The 12545-nt window shown below is 20.2% G+C and overlaps 3 protein-coding genes across 3 annotated transcripts in view; 2 read left to right on the top strand and 1 right to left on the bottom strand.

Annotated features, from left to right (window-relative positions):
• The window catches only part of PGSY75_1428400 (putative protein, unknown function), a gene marked incomplete at both ends in the record, with an annotated part of 7384 nt that extends 1414 nt beyond the window's left edge, over window positions 1–5970 (top strand). The window contains 7 exons of the mRNA XM_018787974.1: window positions 3–170; window positions 326–5064; window positions 5169–5284; window positions 5380–5432; window positions 5528–5662; window positions 5739–5839; window positions 5934–5970. Coding sequence (XP_018639346.1) covers window positions 3–170; window positions 326–5064; window positions 5169–5284; window positions 5380–5432; window positions 5528–5662; window positions 5739–5839; window positions 5934–5970 — 5349 coding nt within the window. The remainder of the gene's footprint in view (window positions 1–2; window positions 171–325; window positions 5065–5168; window positions 5285–5379; window positions 5433–5527; window positions 5663–5738; window positions 5840–5933) is intronic.
• A 1600-nt stretch (window positions 5971–7570) lies between these two features.
• PGSY75_1428300 (putative proliferation-associated protein 2g4) lies at window positions 7571–8851 on the top strand (the record flags this gene model as incomplete). Its single annotated transcript, XM_018787973.1, has 2 exons — window positions 7571–7682; window positions 7827–8851. The coding sequence occupies 2 exons, from the start codon at window positions 7571–7573 to the stop codon at window positions 8849–8851; spliced, it is 1137 nt and encodes a 378-aa protein (XP_018639345.1).
• A 520-nt stretch (window positions 8852–9371) lies between these two features.
• On the bottom strand, window positions 9372–11795 carry PGSY75_1428200 (putative metabolite/drug transporter; the record flags this gene model as incomplete). The annotated part of the gene is made up of 1 exon (XM_018787972.1): window positions 9372–11795. The coding sequence occupies one exon, from the start codon at window positions 11793–11795 to the stop codon at window positions 9372–9374; it is 2424 nt and encodes an 807-aa protein (XP_018639344.1).
• Window positions 11796–12545: the final 750 nt, after the last annotated feature.

The raw sequence follows: 12545 nt of genomic DNA, 5'->3' as shown, positions 1-12545 counted from the left end.
AGGTTATAATAAATTTGAATAGAATTGGAGAAAGAAATATTTTACGAAAAAATCCTCAAGAAATTTTTCACAATAGAGTAAAATTTCACAGTCATTCCACGAAAAATATATATGAACTCATAAGAGCAATGAATGAACAAAAGTTTTTTAATGTGAAGTTTTCTTTAGAAGTAATATTTTTAGTTAAATTGTTAAGACATATTAATAAATTATTTTTCTTTAGTAGTCATATATATATATGTATATGTATGTATGTATATTTTATTTATATTTATTTATTTTCACATATATAATTTTTTTTTTTTTTTTTTTTTTTTTTTTGAAGGCTAGATGCATAGCTATAAATCCAATTTTTAACAACTACATTGGATTATGCTCTAACGATATGCTATCGAGAGTTTATGACAGAAGAATGCTAGGAAAGTTTTCATTAAACGAAAAGATGACTTTAAGGAGTTGTATTCCTTCAGATACCTATTATCCAAAACATCTATGGAATTACATTGATGAAGAAAGCGATTTTAGGATAAACCATCATCATTTTTATTGTACCGGTTTAGGTTGGTCTAATGATGGTAAATATTTAGGAGTGACATATAATACAGAACATGTATATTTATATGATTTTTTAAATAAAGAAGAAGAAAGAAGTTTAAATTATAACATTATAGATAATGATACTAAATTCGACTATGACAAAAGTTTTGATATATTATTTCCACCATATTATGATAAAGATAGGATTAAAGACAATTATGATTATATTAATGATCTATCATTAATACAAGATATTGAAAAGTCAGCTATATCAGCTTATGATAATAAAGAATATTATAAAGCAGAATATTTATATAACAATTGTTTAAATTTGGCAAGAAATAAAAATATTAGAAAAATTTTATATTGTAATTTAGCTATGGTTTTAATACAAAGAAAAGCAAGAAATGATGGTTATTTAGCTGAACAATATGCATTAGAAGCTTTAAAATTAGATCCAACTTATTACAAAGCTGTATATAGAAGAATTCAAGCAAATCTTATTAATAATAGATTAATTAATGCGTACAGAATTACATTAGCAGCTTGTTCACATTTTAAAGGTGTTTTAGAATTTATTTACTTAAGAAAAAAAATTAGAAAAATATTGTATTTTATTTATAAAGATAAAATATATTACTATAAGAAGAAACAAAGTAAGTACATTAATTATTTAAAATATCAATATCGTTATCTGGAAAAAAAAATAAATAATCAAATTCGACATAAAGAAGAAAAAGAAAACATACAAGATAACTATCGTGAAATTTTCGATATAAGTGATAATACTATTTGTAGTTATGATAGTATATGTCATGATGATAGTGGTTTTAAGGATAATAGTGATTTTACGGATAATAGTGATTTTACGGATGATAGTGGTTTTACGGATAATAGTGGTTTTACGAATGACTCTTATGGTAGAGATTACTTAGACTGTTCAGATAAAACTAGAAAGATGAGAACTTTAGGAAAAAAGGAAATAAAACAAAGAGAGAAAAAAGGGAACATGGAAAGTAAAAATATGGAGAGTGTAAATGAGGAGAGTGTAAATGAGGAGAGTATAAATGAGGAGAGTGTAAATGAGGAGATTGTAAATGAAGAGAGTGTAAATGAGGAGAGTGTAAATATAGAGAGTACAAATATGGAGAGTGTAAATATGGAGAGCGCAAACATAGAGAGAACAAATATGGAGAGTACAAATATGGAGAGTGTAAATATGGAGAGTGTAAATATGGAGAGTGTAAATATGGAGAGTGTAAATATGGAGAGCGCAAACATAGAGAGCGCAAACATAGAGAGTATAAATATAGAGAGTGCAAATATAATAAATGATAAAAGAAGATATAATAATTCCCAAAATAGTAACCTTCTAAATATTGAGAATGATAGAAGTGAAACCCCTCTTAAAGAAATGAAAGAAGATAAAACGTTAGAAAAAAAAAAGGAAGAGACAAATATGATGATTAAAAAATATAACGAAAATTATGAGAGTTGTGATGATAATGATATTTATGATAAGGTAGTGCGTCTAAGTGATATAAAAAAAATAAGAGAATATGAAAAAAAGAAAAGATTAAAAAAAGCATCATCATTAATAAGTACAAAAAAATATACAAATATAATTGATATTATTGCTTTAGAAGAATTATATAGTATGCCAAATTCTTATCCTTTTTTCTTAATATATTATGTAAGTTTCTGTTATAGAAATTCTATAAACGCATGGAATGGATGGCCATCTTTTAATGATTTATATAAAACCTACAATATATACAATAAAATATTGAACGAAAAAAAACAAAAAGATAAGAAAGGAAAAAATAACAACAGTATTCAAAGAATTAATTGTAACTACGAATATATTTTAAAACACAAAGAAGCACAAAATATATCTAATTTTAATAAAAAATATAAAAAGAACATATTAACAAATAATAACTCAAGAAAATTTATTAACAATAATATGTTAATGGATACTTCCAAAATAAAAGAAATTCATGAATTATCTAAACCTGATATATATGCAGATTATAAAGAAATTAAAAATAATAAGAAAGATGTTCTTTTGGACAATAGTAATGATCATAATATAGAATATATTGCTCGACATATAGATGAAACAGATATTCTGGAGAAAACTAATATATATGATAATAATGATAATAATAATAATAATGATAATAATGATAATAATAATGATAATAATGATAATAATAATGATAATAATACGAATGATATAATAAAATATAATAAAAATGGAAAAAACATATTATCCCCCCCACAAAAAAATACTAATACAAACGCACACATACAATTTAAAGAGAACAAAGAAAAGAAAATAAACACATCAAATAGTATATTGGAAATTAATAATAGAAATATAGATATACATGAAGATGTAAAAAACGATGAACAAAAGAAAAGATATGCCTGGCTAGAAGAAAAATGTTTTATAAGAAAAAAAAAAAGAAAATATAGGGGAAAAAAAAACACAATGAATATGAAAAATAATGCATATTTAAATAAAAGAAGAAAGATAAATATTTTAAAAGATGATGATAATTATAATGATAATAATGATAATAATGATAATAATAATAATAATAATAATAATAATAATTATTGTCTTCATAATAAAGGTTGTATATCTTCTTTATATAATACATGTGATTCTCATGAAAGTGGTAAGGAACGGGATAGAAAAAAAAAGTTAAAAACCGAAATTAATAATATTTTAGAAGAATTATATAAAAAAAAATTTCCCAGAAATAAAATGAGAATAAATTTATACCACGAAGCTTATCACTCTATATCAATGCAACAAAGAAACAGATTCAATGGAAGTTTATCTAACATGAATATTGTTTCTTTGAGTGTTCATGTAAATAACCAAATAAATAGATCAACTAATGATATTAATATAAGCAATGAATATGTATATGCAAATATATTGAATGAAATCACTCGAGATATGTTTAGCTATTGGGATAGTATAACTTATTTAGAAAATGTGTTCAGTCTTATCACTTCAGATAATACCTTGAGTATAGATAATTTTAATAATAATAACGAGGATGTCGAGGAAAATAAAATAATTGGAAAGATTGAAACGGTGTCCCAGGAATTATATAACAATTATAATATCGATGATATTCAATTAGGTAATTACATAGATACATTATTGGTAGACAACAATAATAAAATTAATAACAATATGTTAGCTTCGAGCTATACAACTTCTATTAGCGGTAACAATACATCTAATTTAGGAATACATATGAATCATATTACATCATATGATGATGGTTCTATTATAGTGGATAGTCCAATCACTAAAAATAATTCTCTATATATTAATAATTTTTATGATCCTGTTTATAATTATCCTAGAAATAATATCATTACAAAGAACATAAACCATTCCAGCGATAATAATATGTGCATACTACAAAATAACAGAACAAGTTACCACAATTCATCAAGCTACTACAGTGATATATCTGATTGGAATAATAATCAGATACCTAAAAATAAAGTACCCAAAAAGGGATATAAACATTATTCTGATGAATCTGACGTAGGAAATAAAAAATATAATAAAGTAGAAAAACAAAAACAAAATAAAATAAAAAATAAAAAAGTAAAAAAAGAAGAAGAAAGAAAATATATTGATACTGAACAAAATATAAGTGATAAAGAAAAACCATGTAATGATATAAAAAAAAAGATGTCTTCGTATTATAAAAATGGAAATGATATGAAATCTTATGAACAGTATAGGATGGGCAAAAAAAAGAAACAACAAAATAAAGGCTGTTCTTATAAAAAGGATAACATTAATAATGGTGGTAATAATAGTAGTAATGATAACAATAATGATAAAATAGGAAATGATGTAAATCATAATATTATGGGATTCTTTGAAAAATCCTCTGGTAGGAATGAAGACATTTTAAATATGAAGAAGGAAAACGAAAAAAAAAAGGATAAAAATAAAAAATCAAATACTCTAGAATATTCTAATATGAATATAGAAAATAATAGTTCAAAAAGAAATATAAAGAATAAAGAAGAAGAAAATCATGATATGCCAGGTACATATAAAATATATTTTGACAAATCTACTAATAAAAATGATCAACATAAAGAATATATAATACATGATACAGATGATCTAGTATATAAAATCAATATAGACGATATAGATCAAAATGATATGAATGAAATAATAGCTTTTAATAAAGAATATTTATTTAATAAGGGAGAACTTTCAAATTTTACATATGACCCTTATTCAAATAATTTTGAGACTGATGAATCAGATAGTAGTAAATTATCTAAAGAAAGCTATGAATCGAGTTCATCTTATGAAAATCAGTTTTATGATAGTTTTTATAATGATATTCAATACAAGGACAGAAAAAAACATTCAAACATTTATGTATTTAAGGAAAGAAAAAAAATAAAAAATTATGTAGAAAAAATTCAAGATCCTTTATGGGTACCCCAAGGAACGTGCAAGAGGTAAAAGTGTATATCCGTGAAAGAAAAAAAAAAAAAATTGATAAAATGCTTATTTGATATATGTTCAAATATGTATATATATATATGTGTAAATTTTTCTTAAGGTTTTTGGGGCATTCTAATACTGCATGTGAAATGAATGAAATAGCATTTTGGAATAATGATGTTATATTGGCTGCTTCTGATAACGGCGAGGTTTATTTTTGGAGTATAAAAGATGGTATATTGAAAGAAATATATAATTACAAAGAATGTTCCATATTATTTTTATTTAATAAATTTATACATACATATATATATATTTTATTTTTTTAGGAAAACTATTAAATGTTATAAGGAGTCATTCAAATAACGTAAATTGTGTTCAAGTACAGCTGAAAAAATATAATATAAATAAATACTCATATATATCCATTTATGTTAATTACTCATTCGTTTTATATATATATATATATATATATAGGTACATCCACAAGGGACATGTTTAGCTACATGTGGTCTTGAAAATTATATAAAAATATGGAAACCCCAGGACACTGCTGAATTTGTTTTTGTAATAAAAAATGAACAAAATATATATATTAAAATGAATACCTTAGTAAAAGAGTTTAATAAAAAAAAAAAAAAATTACATGTATTTATTTATTTATTATATATTTTTTTTTTTATTAAAGGACAAAAATGTTGAAAAAATGTTGTCTAAAAACCAAAAACATATAGAATCGTCATACACGCAGTACTATAATTATATTAATTTTTCACCCGTTCTTAAAAAGTTAGAATAAATATTATATTATATTACTTTTCCATTTGTACGCTTTATATATATATATTATATATTTTTTTTTTTTTTTTTTTTTCTTTTTTAGAGCAAAGAAATATATGAATTATATTTACAGAAATTAAGAAAACTCTGACCAATAAGTGTGATGTTAAGGAGCTTCCTTTTTTTTCCATAATAATGCTTTAACATATACATATATTATATATATATATGCACATTTATATAAACTTTCATGTAAATGTTTATACATGAATATATTTACATTTTTTTACTTATATTAATAAGAATATCTATTCTTTCCTTTTTTTTTTTTTTTTTTCTTTCATATATAAAAGAATAACCGTTTAAAGTTTTTTATTAATTCCAGTGGGAATGCATTTATTTTTCTTATTACATACACAAACAAGTTTATGTACATTTGTATTTCCCTTTTTTACTAATAATATAAAGGGTTATTCAAAATATATACAACATTATACTTATTGCGTAGGAACGTATTTATACAATATATATATATATATATATATATATATATATATATTCAAATTGATATAATTATACTTATTTACATTTTTCCTTTAAATGATATAAAGGAATTAAATAAGTTTAGAAATGAAAAAAAAATATATAAACTATTGTATTCATTTATTTTTATTATGTATACGTAGTTATTTTTGTCATTATATATATATATATATATTTATTTATTTATATATATATGTACGTATATATTTTCACCCTTTAACAAGAAATATAAACTTTAATATTTTCTCCTATGCTTTTTGGAAAGTTTAATAACTAATCCTTAAAACTAATAAACATGTTTAAAAATAATACGCTTTTTTATAATTCATTTTAAAGTTCAATTCATGTATGAACTTTATTATATATATATATATATATAAATTATCAGTACTATTTAAAATGAAAATAAAAAAAGTATATGCATTCATAATAAATACCATAATAATAAAAAAGGAGAAGAAGTTAGATACGAAAAATAATAGGAAAAAAAAAAAACATATAGTAATATATTATATAAATATAAATATATTAATATTAATTTATGCATATATTATTTATTTATATATTCCGATATTTTTATTACCAATTGTAAGCCCAATGTACTAATTTAAAAAATACTTATTTTAAATATTATTAATTTATTATATTCTGTACGTAAAATTATCATTGTTCATGTAAATAATTTGAATGAATGAATTGTTATTATATATTTAATATATATGTAAATAAATAATATATATATATATATATATTATATTAAAAGTAAATTTATAAATACATATTATAAGTAATAGTAATTATTATTAATGTGGTATTTTCTTAAATAAATAAATATATATATATATATATATATATTTTTAATTATATATTTATAAATAAATATATTTTTTTCATATTTTTATTATTTTAAGAATTAAGTTATATTGTATTATATAATTTTTTTTTTTTTTAAAATATTTTTAATACTCTTTTTTAAAATATAGAATGATATCTATATTCCATTTATAATAATTATATATTCTCAAATATTATATATATATATATTTTAAGTTATTGTATTCCTTTTATATATTAATTATAATTTTTATTTATATTTTTACAAGTTCCATTATATATATATATATATTATATAATATATATATATAATATATATACTTTTGTAAAATTTTTAAATATTAAAAAAAAAAAAAAAAAAAAATGGAACCAACAACTGAAACAAAAACCGAAGAAATTGATTTAGAAAAATATACTCATTCCGGTTTAATTGCCAATAGCACTTTAAAGAAAGTTATAGAAAAATGTGTACATGGTATATAAAAATAAAAATAAAAAATATAATGAAATATATGTAGATATATGATTATATAATATAAATTGGAAATATATATATATATATATATATATATATGTATTTATTTATTTATATTTATACTGTTTTTATAATTTCTTTTAGGAGCAAAAATTGGAGAATTATGTGAGTATGGTGAGAAATTTATGAAGGATGAATTAGATAAGGTATATACAAAAAAAGAGAAAGGAAATAAAGTTGAAAAAGGAATAAGTTTTCCAGTAACAATTAATGTAAATGAAATTTGTAATAATTACGCACCTTCTTCAGATTGTGAAGAAACAATTAAGAATGGTGATGTAGTAAAAATTAGCTTAGGATGTCATATTGATGGTCATATTAGTATCGTTGGTCATACGGTTTATATTGGTGCAGAAAATGAATGTATAGAAGGTGTTAAAGGAGAAGTATTAAAGAGTGCTCATGTTTTATCACAGTTATTTTTAAAGAGTTTAAAAGTTGGTATTAATGCAAGTGATATAACAAGAAATATTCAGAAAGGTTGTGAAGAATTAAAATGTAATGTTATATCAAATTGTGTTACTTATCAAATTAAGAAATATATTTTAGAAGGAAGCAAATTTATATTTTTAAAAGAGAATCTTGAAAATAGAGTTGATGATTTCCAAATTGAAGCAGATGATATTTATATTATTGATGTTATGGTTACTAGTGGTGATGGTAAAATTAAAGAAAGTGATAATAAAACAACCATATATAAAAGAGAAGTACAAAAAAATTATCAATTAAAAACTAATTTAGGTAGATCTTTTATAAATGAACTTAACAAAAAATTCCCAGTTTTACCATTTCACGTAAAACACTTAGAAGATCAAAGAGCTGCTTTAATAGGTATTCCAGAAGCTTTAAGACATAATTTGATAAAACCTTATACTGTTTACACAGAAAAGAAAAAAGAAGTTGTTGCTGGATTCAAATATACAGTTATGGTTAAAGAAGATGGAATTAAACAATTTACTGGTATTAAATTCGCGCAATTAAATAACTGTAAAACTTGTAACTCCATTCAAGATGAAGCATTAAAAAATATTTTAAGTTTATCCTTATCTGGAAAAAAAAAAAAAAATAAAGCAAAAAATAATGAAGAAGCAGGTAATCAAGAAAATTAAGAAATTTAAAAATATTTCAAATGGAGGGAAAAAAAAAAAAAAAAAAAAAAAAAAAAAAAAATATATATATATATAAAAAATTTTTTATTTTTTTTTTTTTTTTTTTTTTTTTTTTTTTTTTTTTTTTTTTTTTTTTTTTTTTTTTTTTTCTTTTTAAAGTATGCACAATTTTATAATTTAAAAATCTAAAATTTTATAAGTTTTTTTTTTATAATAACAAAAACAACATAAACAATATAAAAATATATGTGTTAGACGTAAAATTTTAATTGAGAAATTATATAAGAATAGAAATATAAGAAATATAAAAAAAACAAAACAAAACAAAAAAAATAAAAATAAAATAAAATAAAAATAAAATAAAATAAAATAAAATAAAAATAAAATGGTTTAATAATATAATCACATTTATAACTAAAACAATATAATAAAAAAAAGTGCACATTAAAACACAAAAAAAAAAAAAAAAAAAAAAAATCTAGCTATTATGAAAAAAAATTATATTATATATTAAATAATATTATATTATATTATTATATAATTTATCTTTTTTATATGTATATTTAAGAGCATATAAAAGACAAAAGGATATTAACCACGGAAAACAAGTAAGTATTAATAAGACATCTGATAAAACATTAACATTGTGTTTATTAACATTGACATTTACAACAGTATGTATTTTTTTTTTATCAATATATTCATATCTATTTAACAAATGTGACAATAAAAATGTTCCAATAATTGAAGACCCTATATTTTCAAAGGCATTCATTAATGCCATAATAAAAGCTGTATGTCTTTGTTTCACTATATCAATTATGATAGGTTTGTGCGTTCCAATATTTATCCATCCACTTAATATTCCCATAAATAACGAAATAATTACAAAATATATAAAAGAGGTAGATTCTTTTGGAATAAAATAAAATAAGGTAAACATGAGAAAAATTCTAAAACAATGTGTATACATTCCTATACGTTGACGATTTATATCTTTATTTAATTTGTAAATATAATCACTTATAATTCCAATGAATGGTGATATTAAACTTGCACACAACCAGCTAACTGAAATTATAAAACCACTTTTAAAATCCGATATATTACAATACTGGAAAAAATAAATCATTAAACTTAAGACATGCTTAGGTATTCCATTCAACATACCCATAGTTATCATTAACCAAAAACTGTAATTTTTAAAAACATATTTTATTTCATATAAATAAGAAAATTCATATTTTGATGTATTCTGTTTTTCATTTCCTAAAAGTTCATCCATTTCACCTTTGTTATCACTTTTATCATTTCTTTCATAAGTATTATTATTCTTAAAAATTGAAAACGAATTTTTATTTTCATATAGTTTTTTTTTATAATTCTCATAAGGTACTGAGGAAGATTTTAAAAAAACATTTGAAGTTTGATATCTGTTATTCACATAATTTTCTTCAGATTCATTATTATAATTACTTTGTATTTTTAATTGATTTTCTTTTATATATGATTTGCTATAACTTCTTCTGGTAATATTATTACTATCCATTTTAAAATTATTAATATTCTTGGAATTCATATTATTATCATCATTAATTTTTGTAACACCATTAATTATTTCACTCATTTCATTATTTTCTAAATTTCTATATGCATTTTTTTTTTTTGGACTTTTTTCTTCAGTTAAGTTAAAATTATCTTCATATGTATTTATTTTTGCACTGGGACTTATTTTTTTTTTTTTACTATACTCATTATCTTCTATAAAAATGTGATCGTCTTGTTCTTTTTTTTTACTAGAATATTTTTTATCAACTTCATCTTTTTTAGAATACAATGATGAGTATGGTTCCTCAAGATCCTCTGATTTATCTAAATTCTTTTTCTTTTTTTTTGGCTCATTAAAAACATCCGTAAGCTTATCAAACGAAAGTACATAATTCATCATAATGTTTTCCTTAGTTTTGTTTCTTTTTAATTTATGATTTCTTATTAATTTAAAAATGAAGATGGAAACAAAAACTGGAAAAAAGGAAATAATAAAATAACAAATACGCCAACCATTAAATCCATAATATAATTTATTACTTAAATTTGTATTTATAGATATTGATAACATATGAGATATAGATGAAAAGAAATGGAGGAAACCAAAAATGGTACTTCTATTTTCACTAAAAACATTATTTGTATATATTTTTTGTATTAATATAAATATACATGAATTATTAATACCCATCACAAACATAAAAAAGAAAAAGTTAAATAAACTATTTGAAATCATAATACCTAATATGACTATTATATATATTATAGAAGATATAATAAGAATATTTAAAATATAACCATATTCACTTATTGTAACATCTTCGGCTTTCTTAAATAAATCATCTGAATCATCTACAGAATGAAATACTATTTCTTCTTCTTTTTCTTCTTTACTTATATTAATACATGATATATCTTCCTCTTTGTAATTTGTTTGGACACTCATATCATCTATTAGTTTTGTAGTTTCTTTGTAATCACTATCATTTTTTACACTTACTTCATAATTCGTAGTATTATTGGTACTTACATCTTCCTCTTTTTCTTTATCATAATATTTTGCACAAACGATTCTTTTAAAAGTATAATCAAAAAATAAAGCAAAAAAAAAGTTAGAAGCTGAATATGCTAACTTATATAGGGTGTTCATATAATATAAACTTTTCACATCAACATTGAAATCATTTTCAATCGATTTATATAATGATGGTAATGTCTGATCCAAATATTTATGTATAAAGGTAAAAAATAAAGATAATAATAATACATTTACATATGTATATTGCACTTTACTTTTTGGAAATAATTTTTTTAAATCACAAAATATACTTTTTATTATAAACACGTTATTCTTGCATTTTTCACCATCATTATTTGCTGTATCTACTTTTTCCATTTATTCAAAAAAAAAAAAAATAATAATAATAATAATAATAAAAAAAAAAATAAAAAATAATTTTTTTTTTTTTTTTTTTTTACTTTAATAATACGGAGTATTTATATAATATATATATATATATATATATATATTATTATTTATTTTTTTTTTTTTTTTTTTTGCTCTATCTCTTTCTCCGCTATTCACATATATTACCTCTTACATCAAAAAAAAATTGTAACAACTTTTTGATTTTAAATACATATTCATGGATTTACTTTTAAAAGGAAATTATTCATTATATATAGAATGTATATATTAAAATATATCCACAAATATATTTTATAGAAAATTAATTCAAATACACAAAAAGTTGTATATAAAATCAGTCTATATACAAATTCTTTATAAACTTTAAAACATGGTTCACAAATTAAAAAAAAAATAAAATAAAATTCTATAATTTCATAATATAGTAACTATATTTTAATAAATGAAAATTTATATATAGATTTAATATATTTATAATAAAGATTACTTTTTTTTTTTTTTTTCTTTCTTTTCTTTTTTTTTTTTTTTTTTTTTTTTTTTTTTTTAAAATAAAAAAAAAAAAAAAAAAAAAAAATTAAAAAAAAAAAAAAAAAAAAAAAAAAAAAAAAAAAAAAAAAAAAAAAATTTTTTTTTTTTAAAAATTATATTTAAATATAAATATTAAAAAAAAATGTTTAGTAAAATTTTTTTAAATGTATAAAAATATATATAAATATA

The sequence above is a fragment of the Plasmodium gaboni genome, chromosome 14, assembly GCF_001602025.1.
Source record: "Plasmodium gaboni strain SY75 chromosome 14, whole genome shotgun sequence".
Taxonomy (NCBI): domain Eukaryota; phylum Apicomplexa; class Aconoidasida; order Haemosporida; family Plasmodiidae; genus Plasmodium; species Plasmodium gaboni.
Note: the sequence above shows the minus strand (reverse complement) of the source record. Positions and strands in the feature narration are given on the sequence as shown.